The sequence below is a fragment of the Leiobunum rupestre genome, chromosome 1, assembly GCF_980474605.1.
Source record: "Leiobunum rupestre chromosome 1, qqLeiRupe1.1.hap1, whole genome shotgun sequence".
Lineage (NCBI taxonomy): Eukaryota > Metazoa > Arthropoda > Arachnida > Opiliones > Sclerosomatidae > Leiobunum > Leiobunum rupestre.
In genome coordinates this window covers 20,580,941-20,602,473 of record NC_143384.1, presented here as the reverse complement: position 1 = coordinate 20,602,473, position 21,533 = coordinate 20,580,941, and the positions used below count along the sequence as shown (strand labels likewise).

General features: G+C 39.8%; 1 protein-coding gene across 3 annotated transcripts in view; it reads left to right on the top strand.

The window, feature by feature from the left end:
- LOC149961306 (uncharacterized) overlaps window positions 1-21,533 on the top strand; it is a 156,343-nt gene that overhangs the window by 131,997 nt on the left and 2,813 nt on the right. For all 3 annotated transcript variants that reach the window (XM_090176713.1, XM_090176707.1, XM_090176704.1), the window contains 6 exons: window positions 2,457-2,830; window positions 8,367-8,521; window positions 10,695-10,867; window positions 11,770-11,954; window positions 16,022-16,375; window positions 19,726-19,917. In XM_090176713.1, the coding sequence (XP_090032839.1) occupies window positions 2,457-2,830; window positions 8,367-8,521; window positions 10,695-10,867; window positions 11,770-11,954; window positions 16,022-16,375; window positions 19,726-19,856 (1,372 nt within the window). In that variant the 3' untranslated portion in view covers window positions 19,857-19,917. The remainder of the gene's footprint in view (window positions 1-2,456; window positions 2,831-8,366; window positions 8,522-10,694; window positions 10,868-11,769; window positions 11,955-16,021; window positions 16,376-19,725; window positions 19,918-21,533) is intronic.

Here is a 21,533-nt window from a genome sequence, read left to right as displayed (position 1 = left end):
CACAGGATTCATTTTAAATATTTACAAATAGTAATATTTAAAAAAAAACAAATTAAAACTAAAAAACAATATTTACAAAAATTTAATTTAGATATTAAAAAGTTAGTTCATGCTTGACCTCATGTTTGTTATTTATTCTACAAAAATGGTCAGGGAAAACCTAGAAACGTCAGGTAATTTAATTCCGGAAATTTTGTACGAACCATGTTAGGGCTGGTCCAAGGGCCCGCGCAGCAGCCGGTATAGCTTAACATATTAGTATAGTGAATTATTTCTTCGACTATTAGGAGTCTTTCTAAAAGAATGCGTTGAGTTTATATTCAATTTAAAAGACTAGTTTATTAATGGGCTAGTTTCCCGTTTGAGCTCCGGAAATAGGACTCGAGAAATCTCAGAATACGATTGGTACACTAGCGCCAATCATCTTTAGCTTCAGGGCCGTGTTAGCCGGTTTCTAGGCCTTAGGCAAGGGCTTCAAACCGGGCGAGGTACCAAGTATTAATCGATTAATATTGTGACTGACGGACGGACAAAATCTGTTGGGAAATTAGACTGAGTGGCATTTCTGTCGTATACAGCTCATTCGCGAAATACCCGCGGACGCAATGGATCTTAATATAACATGAGTAAATGAAATTTCAAAAATGTTAGGTCCTGGACATTTTTTTAGATTAAATAATTTTCTGTACTCTGTTTAAATATACTCTAACTATTACTACAGAACGGAAAATAAACTTACAATCGACGCTTCAATAAATCATACCAGGAAATCAATAATAATTAGTAATATTTCCGAGAGCCAGGATTTGAAAATCACTGTTTATATAGCGCTTGTTAAAATAATGGAAATTTTTCACCTTTACGGCAGCAACAAGCGTTCCCTTTTAACCAGGTAGCTTTTTCGACATATTACGACGTTCTGTTTACAGGTGAGAAGTTTCCATTATTTCCACAAGCACTATATAAACAGTGACTTGCAGGCAGCGTTGCCAGACCTACGATAATTATCGTGCGTGTCGATAATTTTGAGCTAATTTTTAGGACGTACGATATTTTTAATGGCGTACTATATAGTACACATTTTTCGATAATTCAGCTTGCGCGTACGATAATGTACGATAATTTTTAAAATTGGCTGAAAACCAGTTAAAACTATTACTTTTAAACATAAGTTTTCAATCCGTCGACCTTTAAGCGTTATTAAAAAATTTGATTTTACAAGTTTAACGTCACTATTTCACACACAATTTAAATCTACCGCCAGTTTTCAGGCGTACGGTAATGTTTTTCTGAAATCGATAATGTTTTGGATCTGGTACGATAATTTGAGTTTCAGGAACTGGCAACGCGGCTTGCAGGTCCTGGCTCTCGGAAATATTACTTCTTGGCGATTTCCTGGGAGGATGATTTATTTAAAACCGGACCCTTCGAAAGATACGGCCCTAGGCAATCGCCTGTTTTGCCTAGGCCGAAACACGGTCCTGCTTAGCTTCCGTAACACCTGGCGGCAGTAATGTGAAATTCGTTGATCCACCAGAAACATGGAAGTTCATACTTCATCTTCCTTTGGTATTCTTTATCGGAAAAGGCATATTTGTGCATTGAGTTGGGAATATTAATCTAGAGGTCTAATCAAAACGTTAGATTTCAGTATTTCGCGAAACAAGTTTAAAAAAAATAAGAATACTGCCGTCTACTCCCAAATGACGAGAAAACTTTATCATTCTACCCGTGGCGCCGTCTATCAATCAATGGTTCGTTCAAATAAGACGCATTTTATTTTCAAAAATAATGGATGGCGCCACGGGTCATATGATAACTTTTTCTCGCCATTTTAGAGGAGACTGCACCATTGAGTTGGGAATAAATAGAGGTACAACTAAATCTGGCTGGCGCGGGACCAATTTCGTTCAATAAGGAGACTTTATCAACTTTATCGTTTTACCGTGGCGGCATCTTTCTCTAGTGGTGGCAACTATATTGCAATTGAATTTTTTCGCGAATCCGATGCGAAATTGAAATGTATGATTTCTCGTAACAAATAAACCTTTGAAGTTGTTTCAAAATAATTTTATTCTGTCAACACGATCCGTTGTAACTCCAGTTACGGTGAGTTAGTTAATAATTATTTATTTTTAGCCATGTAACTTTACAAAATATAGATGGCGCTACCGCCTAATTATAAAGATGAATTCCGTACAGTCTTATCCGAACAGGTTTCGCGTAACCATGGCAACCGAAATCGTAATTGTAATTCTAGCAGTATTATTCCCAATTCAACGGACTGCACATTCGTAATTTTCAAAAACTTGTTTCGCGGGGAGCAGATTTGATTAATATTCCCAATTCAATGGATTTGTGGCGTGATTTGCGAACAGCTTCCAAGTTCCATTGAGCCGATTTTTTAAAACGTGGTTTTTCTCATTCACCCTTTGTTTCTTTGACCTTGACCTTAGCGAGTTTACGATGATGAATTCTCGCGGTCAGTACGGCCACAGCCGTCCGAGCCCCCGCATGGGAACCCGAGGTCGAGGTGGTGGCGGGGGCGGCGGGCTGGGGGGAGGCGGCGCGGGAGGTCCCCAACACCACTCTCACCAGAACGGCTACGCGGGGGGGCGAGGGCCCTCGGGCAACGCCCCGTCCTACCAGCAGAACCATCGCGCCCATCAGCCGCACCACCACCAGATGGCGCCCGGGAACATCGTCCAGCAGCACGAGCAGCGCCACCAGATGGCGCCCGGGAACATCGTCCAGCAGCGCCACCAGTCGCTTAGCCGCCGCTCTTCCTACGACAACCTGCAACACCAGGACACGCCGACTCCGCCACTTGGTCAGTAGTCACCCTTCTCTGTCTATCTCATTTCGTTCGTGTTCGTAAGTCGGCCGGCGTTGGGACATTTTCGAGATGAAGCTGATTATAGCGATCGTGTTTACTTCGGGAGCGGGACTATGTGGAGACGATAATAATCATCACCATCACCTTAGGCCCAAGTGATCTTCAAAGCCATTAATTTAGGTGGCCGGGTTACAATGCGTAGGAGGGTGGTGGAAAGCCCTTACACTTACTATTACCATAAGTGTATAATATTATTACATAAGTGTGACACAATTTTGGATCGAACCCAGCTCCTCTTGCTGCGAGGCGAAAGCGCTAACCACTCCGACACCCCAATCAGTAGTTAAGCTCACGCTATATTTCGTTTCCATAGTAACCTTTTTCAATAGCTCAAGGATTATAAGAACTTTATAATATTATGGGTTCGCTTATTGAACGTTCCGTGTGAAACAAGGTCTCATTGAAGTTTTTTCCGTGGAAATGTTTTTCAAAGGCTTACCAAAAGTGTATAATATTGTAACATAAAGTTTTACTGAGAGCTGTTCACAAGACAGACTGCATTACGGGCTTCGTCGCCGTTTTGCTTACGCGTCACACGTAGCCTTTCACAGCGCCTCCCTAGGGAGAGATTTTCTTCTTGTGATGACGTCACTTCGTTACTAGCTCTCACTAAAATATTCCCCAAAGTGACAAACTTATGTAAAGGGGAAACCGAAGATCTCGGCTGAAAACCCCTTAAGCCAGTGTGGAGAGAACTTTAAATCTCTACCCGGAAGGAGCTTACGATATTCAGCGTTGCTCCAAACCCACCTACCTCAAGGTCAGCTCCTCCCCTTAAGAGTCAATCAAATCAATAATGTATCTCATTGGTTCCCTAAAACAGGGTTGCCACACGTCAAGGAAATCAGGGAAAAGTCAGGGAATTTAAAAATGGGTTTAAAAGGTCAGGGAATTTATAAATGGGCTTAAAAGGTCAGGGAATTTATAAATGGGCTTAAAAGGTCAGGGAATTTACAAATGGGCTTAAAAGGTCAGGGAATTTACAAATGGGTTTAAAAGGTCAGGGAATTTACAAATGGGCTTAAAAGGTCAGGGAATTTAAAATGGGTTTAAAAGGTCAGGGAATTTACAAATGGGCTTAAAAGGTCAGGGAATTTACAAATGGGCTTAAAAGGTCAGGGAATTTACAAATGGGCTTAACAGGTCAGGGAATTTAAAATGGGTTTAAAAGGTCAGGGAATTTACAAATGGGCTTAAAAGGTCAGGGAATTTACAAATGGGTTTAAAGGGTCAGGGAATTTACAAATGGGCTTAAAAGGTCAGGGAATTTACAAATGGGCTTAAAAGGTCAGGGAATTTATAAATGGGCTTAAAAGGTCAGGTAATTTATAAATGGGCTTAAAAGGTCAGGGAATTTACAAATGGGCTTAAAAGGTCAGGGAATTTACAAATGGGCTTAAAAGGTCAGGGAATTTATAAATGGGCTTAAAAGGTCAGGTAATTTACAAATGGGCTTAAAAGGTCAGGGAATTTACAAATGGGCTTAAAAGGTCAGGGAATTTACAAATGGGCTTAAAAGGTCAGGGAATTTAAAATGGGTTTAAAAGGTCAGGGAATTTACAAATGGGCTTAAAAGGTCAGGGAATTTACAAATGGGCTTAAAAGGTCAGGGAATTTACAAATGGGCTTAACAGGTCAGGGAATTTAAAATGGGTTTAAAAGGTCAGGGAATTTACAAATGGGCTTAAAAGGTCAGGGAATTTACAAATGGGTTTAAAGGGTCAGGGAATTTACAAATGGGCTTAAAAGGTCAGGGAATTTACAAATGGGCTTAAAAGGTCAGGGAATTTATAAATGGGCTTAAAAGGTCAGGTAATTTATAAATGGGCTTAAAAGGTCAGGGAATTTACAAATGGGCTTAAAAGGTCAGGGAATTTACAAATGGGCTTAAAAGGTCAGGGAATTTACAAATGGGTTTAAAAGGTCAGGGAATTTATAAATGGGCTTAAAAGGTCAGGGAATTTACAAATGGACTTAAAGGGTCAGGGAATTTACAAATGGGCTTAAAAGGTCAGGGAATTTACAAATGGGCTTAAAAGGTCAGGGAATTTAAAATGGGTTTAAAAGGTCAGGGAATTTACAAATGGGCTTAAAAGGTCAGGGAATTTACAAATGGGCTTAAAAGGTCAGGGAATTTACAAATGGGCTTAACAGGTCAGGGAATTTAAAATGGGTTTAAAAGGTCAGGGAATTTACAAATGGGCTTAAAAGGTCAGGGAATTTACAAATGGGTTTAAAGGGTCAGGGAATTTACAAATGGGCTTAAAAGGTCAGGGAATTTACAAATGGGCTTAAAAGGTCAGGGAATTTATAAATGGGCTTAAAAGGTCAGGTAATTTATAAATGGGCTTAAAAGGTCAGGGAATTTACAAATGGGCTTAAAAGGTCAGGGAATTTACAAATGGGCTTAAAAGGTCAGGGAATTTATAAATGGGCTTAAAAGGTCAGGTAATTTACAAATGGGCTTAAAAGGTCAGGGAATTTACAAATGGGCTTAAAAGGTCAGGGAATTTACAAATGGGCTTAAAAGGTCAGGGAATTTAAAATGGGTTTAAAAGGTCAGGGAATTTACAAATGGGCTTAAAAGGTCAGGGAATTTACAAATGGGCTTAAAAGGTCAGGGAATTTACAAATGGGCTTAACAGGTCAGGGAATTTAAAATGGGTTTAAAAGGTCAGGGAATTTACAAATGGGCTTAAAAGGTCAGGGAATTTACAAATGGGTTTAAAGGGTCAGGGAATTTACAAATGGGCTTAAAAGGTCAGGGAATTTACAAATGGGCTTAAAAGGTCAGGGAATTTATAAATGGGCTTAAAAGGTCAGGTAATTTATAAATGGGCTTAAAAGGTCAGGGAATTTACAAATGGGCTTAAAAGGTCAGGGAATTTACAAATGGGCTTAAAAGGTCAGGGAATTTACAAATGGGTTTAAAAGGTCAGGGAATTTACAAATGGGCTTAAAAGGTCAGGGAATTTACAAATGGGTTTAAAAGGTCAGGGAATTTACAAATGGGCTTAAAAGGTCAGGGAATTTATAAATGGGCTTAAAAGGTCAGGTAATTTATAAATGGGCTTAAAAGGTCAGGGAATTTACAAATGGGCTTAAAAGGTCAGGGAATTTAAAATGGGTTTAAAAGGTCAGGGAATTTACAAATGGGCTTAAAAGGTCAGGGAATTTACAAATGGGCTTAAAAGGTCAGGGAATTTACAAATGGGCTTAAAAGGTCAGGGAATTTACAAATGGGCTTAAAAGGTCAGGGAATTTACAAATGGGGTTAAAAGGTCAGGGAATTTACAAATGGGCTTAAAAGGTCAGGGAATTTACAAATGGGCTTAAAATGTCAGGGAATTTAAAATGGGTTTAAAAGGTCAGGGAATTTACAAATGGACTTAAAAGGTCAGGGAATTTACAAATGGGCTTAAAAGGTCAGGGAAATTAAAATGGGTTTAAAAGGTCGGGAAATTTAAAATGGGTTTAAAAGGTCAGGGAATTTACAAATGGGCTTAAAACGTCAGGGAATTTACAAATGGGCTTAAAAGGTCAGGGAATTTACAAATGGGCTTAAAAGGTCAGGGAATTTAAAATGGGTTTAAAAGGTCAGGGAATTTACAAATGGGCTTAAAAGGTCAGGGAATTTACAAATGGGCTTAAAAGGTCAGGGAATTTACAAATGGGCTTAAAAGGTCAGGGAATTTACAAATGGGTTTAAAAGGTCGGGAAATTTAAAATGGGTTTAAAAGGTCAGGGAATTTACAAATGGACTTAAAAGGTCAGGGAATTTACAAATGGGCTTAAAAGGTCAGGGAATTTAAAATGGGTTTAAAAGGTCGGGAAATTTAAAATGGGTTTAAAAGGTCAGGGAATTTACAAATGGGCTTAAAAGGTCAGGGAATTTACAAATGGGCTTAAAAGGTCAGGGAATTTAAAATGGGTTTAAAAGGTCGGGAAATTTAAAATGGGTTTAAAAGGTCAGGGAATTTACAAATGGACTTAAAAGGTCAGGGAATTTACAAATGGGCTTAAAAGGTCAGGGAATTTAAAATGGGTTTAAAAGGTCGGGAAATTTAAAATGGGTTTAAAAGGTCAGGGAATTTATAAATGGGCTTAAAAGGTCAGGGAATTTAAATGGGTTTAAAAGGTCGGGAAATTTAAAATGGGTTTAAAAGGTCAGGGAATTTACAAATGGGCTTAAAAGGTCAGGGAATTTACAAATGGGCTTAAAAGGTCAGGGAATTTAAAATGGGTTTAAAAGGTCGGGAAATTTAAAATGGGTTTAAAAGGTCAGGGAATTTATAAATGGGCTTAAAAAATCAGGAAATTAAATTTTATCTTGACACTTTTTGATGATAATTTTACTCTAGATCTCTGACAAATTCTATGGTTATTACGATGCAATAACTTTTGTACTGAAAGAAGTTGACCTAAATTTTTTAACTTCTGATAAAAGTCAAATATTAAGTTCAAAATTATTATAATTTTGGCCTTAAAATGTCAGGGAAATCTCTTAAAATTGTCAGTGAATATTCAGGGAATTTGAATCTGAAAATATTGTGGCAACCCTGTGAAACTAACCATCTACCTCATAGTCTACCATTACGCTCCTCCCGTTAAACGCCAATCAAATCAACCTTGCATCCCATTGGTACCTTAAAACCAACGTCTTCGGAAACGATTGAAGGGCCCCCCGGTGACGTTTCTCCTCCCCTCCCCTCTCGAGCTAGACCATGATCAGTGCCGGACTTAGAGATAATGGGCCCTAGGCAGATAAGGAGTCCGAGCCTCTTTTTAGAAATACAGTAAATTTTGGTAATTGTAAAACAAAATCTTCAACGCAGTTCAACTTCTCAATTTCTAAAATTTTAATTAAGATTGATATTATAGATTCATGCCTTCGTTAACGGTACTTAAGGTCACTGGAGGGTCCCTTCCAAGGATGGGCCCCTAGGCGGGAATACGGCCCTGACCATGATGCCCGCGCTGATCGAGTGATCGTCTCGACATAGTCAATCTCCCGACTGTAAAAATATATACATTATTGTATATAGGACTTTTTTAATACGCCAAATGATTTCGTTCTGGGGTGTCGAGATGTATAAAGCACGTTAAATAGCTTAAGAAATAGTTTATTAGAAATGTTTAGTCGATTTTCAATGGAAGCGATTAATCGCGCATCAGCGGTATCACATTTAACGATACCAAAATTGGTAGTTGACTTTAAAAATAGGAGCCCCATTGTATAAACACTTAGTTTTTTGACGAAGGTAAAACCATCGTATTCGTGTCTTGGTTGTGTATACGTGTATAGTACACCGCTTGTGTTTCTATCTCTATGGTTTATATATGACTATCTAGTTGTAAGTATTTTGAGTCCGATGATAGTAGTAACGTTGTAGTAGAGTTGTGGTGATCCGTGAGAACTTGTCGTGTCTGGAATGCCTGTTGTTTTTCTCTCTCTCTTCTTTTCGTACAGACCCCCTTCGTACTACCACCACCACCACTTTCCACCAATCCGGGGTGACAGATGGTGATGACGTCACCTCTACTCCCGTTAGCCAACCCCAACCTTACAACCAATGGAACGGCCCCAGCGCCGCCTCAGACAACAACTATAGCGAAAGCAATAAGGTAAGAATTTGAACACGCCCCGCCCCTCTCTTGTCCCTGTGTCAAAAAGCCACGCCCCGTTCAGTTTAGCTTCCAATTACAACCTTAACTCCGCCCTATTCTAAAAGCCTCCTTCAAACCACGCCCACCTCGCCTCTACCCCGCCCTATTCTAAACGCATCCTTTCAAACCACGCCCACCCCCGCCTCTACCCCACCCTATTCTAAAAGTCTCCTTCAAACCACACCCACCCCCGCCTCTACCCCGCCCTATTCTAAAAGTCTCCTTCAAACCACACCCACCCCGTATCGAGCCCACCCTATTCTAAAAGTCTCCTTCAAACCACACCCACCCCCGCCTCTACCCCGCCCTATTCTAAAAGTCTCCTTCAAACCACACCCACCCCGTATCGAGCCCACCCTATTCTAAAAGTCTCCTTCAAACCACACCCACCCCCGCCTCTACCCCGCCCTATTCTAAAAGTCTCCTTCAAACCACACCCACCCCGTATCGAGCCCACCCTATTCTAAAAGTCTCCTTCAAACCACACCCACCCCCGCCTCTACCCCGCCCTATTCTAAACGTCTCCTTCAAACTACGCCCCCCCACCTCAAGCTCGCCCTATTCTAAACGTCTCCTTCAAACCACGCCCCCCCACCTCGAGCTCGCCCTATTCTAAACGTCTCCTTCAAACCACGCCCCCCCCACCTCGAGCTCGCCCTATTCTAAAAGTCTCCTTCAAACCACGCCCCCCCCCTCGAACTCGCCCTATTCTAAACGTCTCCTTCAAACCATGCCCCCCCCCCCACCTCGAGCTCGCCCTATTCTAAACGTCTCCTTCAAACCACGCCCCCCCCCACCTCGAGCTCGCCCTATTCTAAAAGTCTCCTTCAAACCACGCCCCCCCCCCTCGAACTCGCCCTATTCTAAACGTCTCCTTCAAACCATGCCCCCCCCACCTCGAGCTCGCCCTATTCTAAACGTCTCCTTCAAACCACGCCCCCCCCACCTCGAGCTCGCCCTATTCTAAAAGTCTCCTTCAAACAACACCCACCCCCGCCTCTACCCCGCCCTATTCTAAACGTCTCCTTCAAACCACGCCCCCCCCCACCTCGAGCTCGCCCTATTCTAAACGTCTCCTTCAAACCACGCCCCCCCACCTCGAACTCGCCCTATTCTAAACGTCTCCTTCAAACCACGCCCCCCCCCACCTCGAGCTCGCCCTATTCTAAAAGTCTCCTTCAAACAACACCCACCCCCGCCTCTACCCCGCCCTATTCTAAACGTCTCCTTCAAACCACGCCCCCCCCACCTCGAGCTCGCCCTATTCTAAACGTCTCCTTCAAACCACGCCCCCCCACCTCGAACTCGCCCTATTCTAAACGTCTCCTTCAAACCACGCCCCCCCCCCCCACCTCGAGCTCGCCCTATTCTAAACGTCTCCTTCAAACAACACCCACCCCCGCCTCTACCCCGCCCTATTCTAAAAGTCTCCTTCAAACCACACCCACCCCCGCCTCTACCCCGCCCTATTCCAACCACGCCCCGTTCAATTTAAATTACGATTCGTGGACACTATCTCCGCCCTGACGCCGTCCCAATTTTGATAAGCGTATCAGAAGCCTTAGCACGGGCCCCATTTTTCGAACCACGCCTAAATCCTTTTGTTCCATCTAACCTTTCTTCTAAACTAACAAATCCCCGCCCATTTAATGGAACTGAAGTATTATAAAATTTAGGCTTTGTTACAGCTTCCTGCTAATTGCTTCTCTTTCTAACCCTGTCTTTCGCTTCTCTTTGTTCATTGCTTCATCTTTTTATAAAATCGGAAGAGATTGTTTTGTAAACGAAGTTTTGTATCAAATTCTTACTTTGTTGCTTTTGGCCTCTTTACTTCTCTATTTCTTTAATCGTGTGTTTTTTTTTTTGGAAAGCACCGTGACGTCATCCTTTGGTCGCCTGAGAGCGAAAGCCGCGTAACTTGACTTACGAGGATTTCGCTTTCGGGCAATATTTATTCGCGATTTCTGCATTTTTTTTGCATGATTTTGCGCAGTGTTTAATTTCGCCGCCAATCCTAGAAAATAATTGGTTAAAACTACCGCATCCCAATGTTTAATTCACGCTCTTTCGTTATTAAAAGGTAATAATTTTAGAATTGAATCAATAACGTTTATTTAATTTCCAAAATTAGATAAACTTCAAAGCGGAAAAAATAAAAGGGGAAATCCAGTTGCAAGTTTGCTTCGATGTGAAGGCTTCAATCCTTTACGTCACCATCGTTCGCGCGCGCCGCCTGTCGACCACTAGGGACAACAGCGGCCTCCCAGACCCTTTCGTTAAGTGCTACCTCTTGCCCGGGAGATGGTCAGTGCTCGTTCCAACTACTTCCAGGGTTGCCACAGCCACTGGAAACCCGCCTAAAGTCTGGAAACTTTAAATTAATCTAAAAGTCAGGAAATTTTTATATGGGTCTAAAAGCCATGCAATTTCAAAATTAATACTTAAGTCATAAATTTCGAAAATGGATCTAAAAACCATGGAATTTGAAAATTATTCTAAAAGACAGAAATTTTGAAAATGGGTCTAAAAGTCCGCTAATTTGCAAATGGGTCTAAAAGTCAGGGAATTTGAAAATTAGTCTAAAAGTCGGGTAATTTGCAAATGGGTCTAAAAGTCAGGGAATTTGAAAATTAGTCTAAAAGTCGGGTAATTTGCAAATGGGTCTAAAAGTCAGGGAATTTGAAAATTAGTCTAAAAGTCGGGTAATTTGCAAATGGGTCTAAAAGTCAGGGAATTTGAAAATTAGTCTAAAAGTCGGGTAATTTGCAAATGGGTCTAAAAGTCGGGAAATTTGAAAATGAGTCTAAAAGTCATGAAATTTGAAATTGTTTCTAAAAGCCATGTAATTTTGAAAACGGATCCAAAAGCTCGAAAATTTTGAAAAGGGGTCTAAAAGTCAGGAAATTTGAAAATTATTCTAAAAGTCAGCAAATTTGAAAATTATTCTAAAAGTCAGGAAATTTGAAAATGGTAACCATGCAGAAGATTTGATGGTTAAATCTAAATTCCAAGTCATTTTTAATCCTACTATTTTGACATTCTTAAAAGAGAGGATAAGCTACCCCTCTAAAACGAACGGGGGAAACTTTTAGAAACAAAGTTAAGGAAAGTAGTGTGAGGGAAAAGCTGAAAAAGTCCGCGTTTCTGTGGCAGCCCTGTCTTCGTGGTCGAGCGTAGATGAGCTCTAATGTTGTTTGGGATTGCAGCATGGAGAACCAACGACGGACTCGTTACTTTTCGCGTTGCAGCGACCCCGAATGGAAGCAGACGATGGTTTATCCGAATATCTCCTCGGACGAGTTGAAACAAAAGTGTCTGGAAGTCAGCGTCTGGAACTACGACATCTACAAACCCAACGAATTCTTGGGGGAAACTGTTATAGATTTAGCCGGTGAGTACCGCTTGTTACGGAAATTCACGAAGATGGAAGTATTCAACTGACATATCCCAAAAGTGACATAATTACCAAAAGTGTGTCAATCGGACCTATTTCTGAATGAAATACAAGTTGGGAGGGGAGAAGGGAAAGTATGCCTTGGGGAGGGAAGGAAGTTAAAACTAACAAATAACGCCTCGTAGTGAGGAACGGAGGAACTAACAAGGAGACTACCCGAGGTGTTACACACCGATTTTGTTCAAACTCGGGGGATTGGTAGACCTTCATGTAACTTGAAAAATCCTAAAGGAATTTTATTCAATGGGCAACGGTTTTTCCATGGCAACGAAAAATGTTTTTGACAACATTAAATGGAAATTTTCCCATTGAAAATAACATGGGATTTTGACCGATTCCAAACATTTTACAAAATTGAAAAAAAATAAAAATACCAAAATTATAAAAAAATTGATAAAAATTAACGAAACAAATCAAAATTAGTCACATTTTGATCAATTTTTAAAAAATATTTCACAGGGAAATCGGTCAAAATCCAATGTTATTTTATGTTGTCAAAAACATTTTTCGTTGCCATGGCAAACCTGTTGCCCATTGAATAAAATCCCTTTAGGATTTTTCAAGTTACATGAAGGTCTACCAATCCCCCGAGTTTGAACAAAATCGGTGGGTAACACCTCGAGTAGTCTCCTTGTAAGTAGCACTGGTCAAAGTTAGTGTATTTTTTGGGATTACAGGGATTGTCACACTTTTGGTAATTATGTCACTTTTGATATCCTCGTATCAAGAATGCATTAGGTGAAAACTATTCGCCAGTCCCGGCCCGTTCGAACTGTCCTTGCGCAGTCTATTCGGCAGGAACTGTATATAGGCGCCTAAATAAAACCTCTTCAAGGAAATCGCCAAGAAGTAATATATCCGAGAGCCAGGACCGACAAGTTACTGCTTGTTGAAAAAATTGAAACTTTTCACTTGTAAACAGTTGGTACGACGTGTTTTTGCTAAACCCTAATATGTCAAAAAAAAGTTACCTGGTTAAAAGAAACACTTGTTGTATACCCTACAGGTGCAAAGTTCCATTATTTAAACAAGCACTGTATAAAACTATAAACAGTAACTTTCAGGTCCTGGTTTTCGGAAATATTACGTCTTGGCGATTTTCTTGGAGAGGTTTTATTGAAGCGTCTATAGCCGCGTTCACACTAGACACTTTGGAAAAGTTTTAAAATGGTTTCGGAAGACAGATTTGTAAAATTTTGGTGTCGAATGTATTTATCGTATGCCTATTAATACACTTGACACCGAAAATGTTTAGTTTAATCTTTCGAAACCGGCTTAAAATGTCTCCAAAGTGTCTAGTGTGAACGCAGCTTATTTGGAACTGTTCGGGCGCAGACTATTGGCTACCAAGAACCAAGGCTGAGCTCTCTTAAATTCGTCTGCAATGGTTTTTTAGAGTATTTAATACGTGCTTTTAGGATGGAATTTCAGACTATTCGTACTACGTCGTCGTTAAAACAAAACCACGTTACTTGAGATACGTGGTTTTGTAAAAATTGGCATATTCAGATTCTATACCCCAATTTACGTATATAACATTAAAAACATTAATAGGTTGCAATTGAATTTCTTTTTTTAAATCGAGAAAACATTTAAACGTATCTTTCATATTCACAACGCATTTCGCGCAAAAGCACGTATCTTGCTTATTTTCAGCTCCTATTTCACTTCATGACGCGAAACCACGTATCTCTAAAAATTCCCCTTTAGCAAATTATTTTTAAATTAAAATCCTCATAAATTCAATATTGAAACAAAATTATTTAACTATAAAATTAACAAACATGTAAAAACCTAACACGCGATTTCACAAGTCCCTGCAAAATTAAAAATCCATTTTTCTCAAAAAGGCCACCGAAAAGATACCAGTGGCGTAGCCGGAGGGGCACTGGGGACACATGCCTCCCCCCCAAACGTATGGTCGTACGTACAAATATTTTTACTTTTTTTTTCAATGGTGTGCCCCCCCCCCCCCCGAAACAAAATCCTGGCTACGCCACTGAAAGATACGTGGTTTTGTTTTAACGGCGACGACTAGTTCCGAACTGCCCATTACGTTTTGGTGACGTCAGTTCTTTGAACGGTTCCGGACTTACGCAGTTCCGAGTTTTCACCCAGTGCCGCAAGCTGGAATCGAACCAGGCTCCTCTTGACGTGAGGCGAAAGCGCTAACCACTCCGCCACCCCACATTGTCATTCTCTCTAATTAAAAACAAATACATTATCGCCAACATGGACCAAGAATCTAAGGGGACTCGCTGTTCCCGATAATTTGACACTTGGAAGGCTTATTGAGGTACACCAGCCACTTTGAAGCGCATCGAGAATTCTGTTCAATTATCACTACGAGAGGCTTAGTCGGGGCTTAGGTGACAGTACACTGTTAAAAATAAAGGTTTATAAAACGACCAAAATTGGACTTTTAATTTATTTCAAACCATTTGGTTTCTAAAAAGGGTCTAATCGATTATTTTAGACCCATCTTACTCTTTCATGTTGAATACAATACCTTTTGGGGTATGGAAAGGGAACGAGCCCTAAGAGTAAACCTTTTCCAGTCCTGGTGGTAAAGGTATAAAAAAGTTATGTTCTAACATTTAGTCCTTTTGAATACCCATTTAATTCCCTTAAACGAAGAAAAAAATTATATGGACCAATTTCGAGACTAGTATTTGAATACTACGTTATTTCTTTTTTTAATATTTTCTTTAAAATAACTTAATGCGAAGAAATTCCAATCACCAAGAATATTTAACTAAGGTTAAGTCTTTAAAAAATTTATAACAGATTTTATATAGGTGATATTGATTAAGGCGTCAAACTATGATAACCCAAATATCGGCACTAGAGAATTATTGCTGAAAGTAATAAATGATACTTTACGAGATCAACTCCCTTCGTTCAACGACTTCCCCCCAGCGAAAACTAGCCTAATATATATTGAATAATTAAACAAATAATTAAGTAAGGCCTATAAAGTACTGAAAATAAAGTTAAAAAGGATTAACTTCTTACTGTTTATGAAGTAAAATGGATAAAAGAGTGTAAAATAAGTACTTAACCACTCCACGAAAAGACTGAATTTGGGGAGCAGAAGGTTTCAATATGTTTTATGATAAAACCCTGAATGGTCTTAAATATTTGAAAAAGTTTTAACCACTTTAGAGGTCTAAATTAAAACCTTTATTTTTAACAGTGTGTCTCGCGTAGTTTCGTGTTTTCGGTTTAAAATTGTCCGCGTTTCAGACGACTTGTAACGAAATAGCACTACCATAACGCCAGGGGCGCAGGAACGTTCTAGAAGTTGGAGGGGGCAACGATAAACGAAAAGGGGTCTGGAGAATGGTTTTGAATTTTTAATGGAGTGTAGCTTCTCCGAATGCATGTGTACTTTTTACTACTATGTAAATTGGCGGGAAAAGACTGAAATTTAAACACAGTTGAGATTCTTTAAACTGTATATGCTTTTAAAATGATAATCTGAGTCTTTTGAAGATTTCAACTGACCAAAGATTGGAGGGGGCAATAACATTAGTTGCCCCTCCCAGCAAAATTCTAGGGAGGGGCATTGTCCCCCCCTGCCCCTACCGGTTCCTACGCCCCTGCATAACGCTATTGTACCGGGTACCTACCCCTCTTCACGGCGCTGATTCCAAGTTGAATACTCCTACCTTGATGAACTTGCGCTACCTTGGAGCAACAAACGCAAGGACAACGCGGCTAGCCTTTAAACATGTGAACGCAGTGTCGCGTACAAATTTCATTGGACGAGCCTTTACACTGAACGTTTTACGGAAAGGGGGAAGACAATTTCCGATTTTTCCCCTTCCGACGGCAGCAAGCGCTAAAGCGTCTAACCAATGAAAACTGTACGCAAGTAAATGCACGACTTTTGACGGGTTGCGTTCTCCTTGCGTGGGCAGTGCTGTGTTTGTGGCTCCTAGCCGCTACGGTCACCACGTCCGTTCGTGGCAATGTAAGCGAACCTTGTTTGACTGTTGTAGAACTATCTGTGATCGAGGAGCAGTCGCGCTGGCACAAGTTGCGCGAACACAGCGAGAAGATGTACCCGGCCCGTTTCCAGATCCTGGACGCGACGCAGACGGAGCTGGGCGTCGGGGGGCCCATCTCGAACCACCTGCAGCGCCACGCGAACATCCGCAACAACAATAACAATAACAACAATAATTCGGGCCCGCACAATCAGAAGATGGCGCGACTCAATCCGTGGCCCAAGATCGACTTGGGCGGCGACGAGAAGGTCCAGAAGGGAAACGGAAGCGGACAGTCGCAGCAGGACAAGAAGAGCGGCAGACATTTCAAACGAAAATCCATTTCTTCCAACGAGGGGGTCAGGGGTAAGTAGCCAACGCTACCTCGTGGAATGGATCTTTTACACAAATTTCGAATAAGCCACCAGGTTTGGTTTAGATGATCAATTCTCTAGGGGTTTTTTTTTAAACTTTATACCAAGAACGCGTAGAAGTGACTGACAAGGAGACATCCCGAGGTGTTTGTCCCCAATTGGTTTCAAACTCGGGGGTTAAGTAGACCTTCATGTACCTTGAAAGCTCCTGAACCGAAAAGTTTCAATGGCCATACATGACAAAATCACGGATTGTAAACCCTTACGGTTTTATCGATTCTACCCATTTTTTATCAATTTTACCCAATTTTATCAATTTTACCCAATTTTATCAATTTTATAAATTTTACCCAATTTTATCAATTTTATCAATTTTATCAATTTTACCCTATTTTATCAATTTTACCTAATTATTTTGCCAAAATTTTAATTTTTTGATTTTCCCATGCTATTTATGAAGAGAAAGTTTAAACTTGAGTTGTGAAAAACGTTTTGATTGCCATGTCAAAACGAATGACCATTGAAAATTTTCCCCGAGTTTGAAAAAAAAACTGGAAAGAAATATCTCGGGATGTCTCCTTGTGAGAGCTATGCACGAAAACATTGTCTCCTGCTGCCATGATATTATACTTTTCAGAATTCGCACAAAGCCGCGTAGCGACCAACTCGAGAAGCTTATAAAATGCAGGATTTTCGTTAAACCGAACATAAATCACAAAGCCTACACTTAGCAGACGAAAATCCAGCTCTTTGTGACCTTTTCGCGTCGCCCGCTACGTGACTCTGTACCAAATCTGTCTGTAGCGCCATCTGGGAAATGCAAAAGTGAGATATTATTTCCCTCACTCTGATTGAAGATTTAAAAATGGGAAGATATTTTTTTCTATTTTTATTTTCTGACTGAAATATTATAATAAATAATAATTTATCAATAGTTATCGTTTGAAAATCGAGACACTAGAGGACGCTAGTCAATTGTCTCATTTTTTAAAAGTATAACTTCATGGTGCCAGCATTTCATATTTACATAGTTCTTTGTTCCTTCTAAACGTTCTTGCATATATTTATATTAAAAGTTATCGTTAGCATGATTTAGGTTTAGACAAGTTAAGAGAATAAATTGTTGAAACGTTAAATCACTTTAAAGGCCCTTTGAATCTCGTTGACACAATGAAGTTCACAAATACGACGCGAGCGAACTTGGCGCTGTGTGTAACCTCCTTCGACAGATAATTTTTTTGGTTGAGACTAAGGTATTTTGGAAAACATGTTTTATTTAAATGAAAACTGACTTTTACTTCGGCGAAATATAGAATAATTATTGAATAGAAACATATTCTGAAATTTGAGATTGAAAACACGACTATGTTGAGAAGGAAGGGTTCATACAGACCTGGAAAAGTCACGGAAATATCAGGGAAATTTATGAGGGTTATTTATATTAAATGCCAAACATGAAATTTGTGACCCTATAACTTTTCACGAAAAGATTGTTTAAGTTAGCAATGTCATGGAAAGTGCTTTTATTGAGGTTATCTTAAAACAATAGGTGCATCTGGAAAAACCATGGAAATATCAATGGAAAATCGGGGAAATATCAATGGAAAAACGGGGAAATATCAATTGAAAAATGTGGAAATATCATTGGAAAAATATCAATGGAAAATCGGGGAAATATCAAGGGAAAAACGGGGAAATATCAATGGAAAAACGGGGAAATGTCATTGGAAAAATATCGATGGAAAATCTGGGAAATATCAATATTAAAAACCGGGAAATATCAAGGGAAAAACGGGTAAATATCAATGGAAAAACGGGGAAATATCAATAGGAAAACGGGGAAATATCATAGGAAAATCGGGGAAATATCATTGGAAAATCGGGGAAATATCAATGGAAAAACGGGGAAATATCAATGGAAAAACGGGGAAATGTCATTGGAAAAATATCGATGGAAAATCTGGGAAATATCAATATTAAAAACCGGGAAATATCAAGGGAAAAACGGGGAAATATCAATGGAAAAACGGGGAAATATCAATAGGAAAAACGGGGAAATATCATTGGAAAAATATTGATGGAAAATCTGGGAAATATCAATAGAAAAATCATGGAAATATCAATGAAAAAACGGGTAAATATCAATAGTAAAAACCGGGAAATATCAAGGGAAAACGGGGAAATATCAGTAGGAAAAACGGGGAAATATCAATGGAAAAACGGGAAAATATCAATGAAAAACCGGGAAATATCGGGGAAATCGCTTTGCCATTAGTTGTATGAACCCTGCGTCAGTTTTAGGGAACCGATGAAATACTGGGCTGATTTATTAGTTTTAAGGGGAAGGACCTTACTGTTAGAGCGCTATAAATAGTCTCAACATAAATAAATAAATAAATACATCCGTGCTAGTAACTTGTCCTCAATGTCTGTGTCAATGTAGAAGAGATTTAAATAGGACTGCAAAGAATGGCTCTTTACGAGCAACGTATCAACTATTTTTTCTCCAAGCTTGGAAATTTGGGTCGTTCACTGCATACTTTTGGACTACCATGGAGCCGTTTAGGGCCAATTTAGCGCCGCGCATTTATCAGGATTGAATGTAAAACGTTGGTAGTGGTGTAGTTCCGGATAGCTTAGGGTATTGGAAGAGTTTTATCTTATTAAGTAAAAACTATCCGCTTGCTCCAAGTTGCCAACGACTACACTACTGCCAACTTCTTCCATAGACTGTTAAACAAAGTAACGTTCAAAATTGGCCTAAAATTGCTCCCTTAAAATTCACCCAATTGAGGTCATTACTGTATAAATATATAAATTTGGTATTGTACTGCCATTTAAGTAATTAATGCAGTAAACATCACCCTATATAGCTATAGTAAATGTGGTTAGCACATGGCTGGACTGGCTTTACTGTAAATTTATCGTATTTAATGTAAACTAAAATGAATACGCAAATTTTCTATTATATACGTATATTTTTTTATAATATTAAAGAAGTTAAGCAAAGAGTGCGCGTCCGTTTGAACGGGAACGTCGAGAGTATTTTTACAATAACCTAGTCAAACTAGACGTTCCCATTCTAAACGTAAGAGCGCTAATGAATTGCTGAACCTCTTTAACTAAAATGTCGTACTTTGTTTTAATAATATCTGAATATCGTTCGTTGGTGCACTTTATGGTCGTTGGATGGCGCTAAATATCATTGATCACACGCAAAATACGGGGCACTCACGTCACTCGTGACACTAGTGTGCTTTTCGTCTGGGTATCTTGTATCGTATTCTGGATGTTGGCTGATCTGTTAGGTTGAATACAGTTCTTGGTTTGTGTTTGTGCCAGGCAGTGAGCAGCAGCCAGTCAAGCAGGACCCGGCTGCCCATGTTCCCGACCACCAACTTGACGGCTCACCCGCTCATGCCGCAAGGCTGCCGGGGTGCTGTCTGTACTATCCTCTAGCGGCGGCCGTCTGAGCGCACCATCTCATCTCTCTCTCTCTAACTCTCTCTTTCTCTCAACTCCTCAAAACAGTTAGTACGTTGCTTAAATTTCTATTCACGTTTTACAAGGTTAATAGAGTGCTGCTTTAAAAATTAATTAATAATAATAGTAATCAGCTAGGCTAATACCCATTACCTTAGGCCCAAGTCATCGAGCGACTTTAGATAAAAATTAATTCGATTGGCTGGGCTACAATGCGTAGGAGGATGGTGGAAAGCCCTTCAAGCCACGCGAGCCAACAGCTCCCTACTCTCGCTAGGTGGTTTATTTTCCGGGATTTCGGAGTAGGGTGAGAAGGGTAAAACTATGACGTCATTTTACTCCGATTCCGTGGTGGTTAATATTTTGAGTCGGAGTAAAAACGCTTTTTAAAATAGCTGCCTGTGGCCTTTTTAGCGGATAAAATCTGGCTAACAGACGACAAAATCCGATTTACTCCTTTACACCTCTTTTTCAGAAGGAGTATTTATGTAGCCTCAAAAAGGGTTCCAATATTGTCCGCTGTGTCGTATAGTTCTTGATATTTAGGGCGCTGCTTAAGCCAAATTCACACTTACCCCTAAAATCGCTTCGTTTTAGATAACTAGTTTTGAAAACCAGCGTGAGAAATCGCTTCGTGTTGGTTCGGGAAGCAACTCGTCCAAGTCGGCTTAAGCTCTACAGTTTAGGCTAGGTCGGTTTGAATGCCAGTTTTGACGGATGACGTTAATTCTTCGTTTACACGCGCGAAATCTCTTCAACCCGGTTCGCTTATAGCCAAGGCTTAACGTCATTTCAAATTATGACCAGAATTTTGAAAATACTATAATGTATGCAAAAAAAATTAGTTAATCATGTTTACTATACATAAAGTAATATTATTTGACATTATTTAGAATTGTATTCCCATTATTTTGGAAAATACGAGCAATTTTACTTCCCCGCCTTGTCGTTATGAAAGCGATTCTAAGTAGAGGTCGGGGACGGCTAATCATTATCCATGTTTAAATTGATTTTTTTCGGGAAAAAAATGTAAACAAAGAAATTTACCATTTAATATTTAGGAAAATGATTAAAAAACTTGTATTATTCGTAAAATTTGAGCTTTTTATCGAAAAAACGTCGTTTTTCCGATTAATTTTACAAATTTATCAAAAAATTAATCGGATAATACAGAAATATAAATTACTTGATCAAAACAATTTACGAATAATTTTGAGAGCTTTATCTATTGAATAAAAGTTAACCATCCCCGACCTCTAATTCTAAGCGAACCGACTTTGGACGAGTTGCTTCCCGAACCAACACGAAGCGATTTCCCACGCTGGTTTTCAAAACTAGTAATCTAAAACGGAGCGATATTAGGGGTAAATGTGAACCGGGCTTTAGTGGTTTGGTTGTTCCTTAAATTTGTTGGGTTTTTCTCAGACCCGACAAGAGAGGGGGAAAGCTGGTACAAATCACCGGGCCCGTGCAGCGCTAGGGGCCCCGGCCCCCGGGTTTGAACAAACGAGGTATACTTCTGCCTGGTTTCTCTCCTAAAAAGAAATAGCTATCTCCAGTAGTAAGTTATATTTTCCCCGGGCCCGGACCCGTTCTGGGGTACCTGGGCTATTCCGTACACCACACTTTAGAGGTTATTTAAAGGCAGTTTATTATAAATCTAAAAA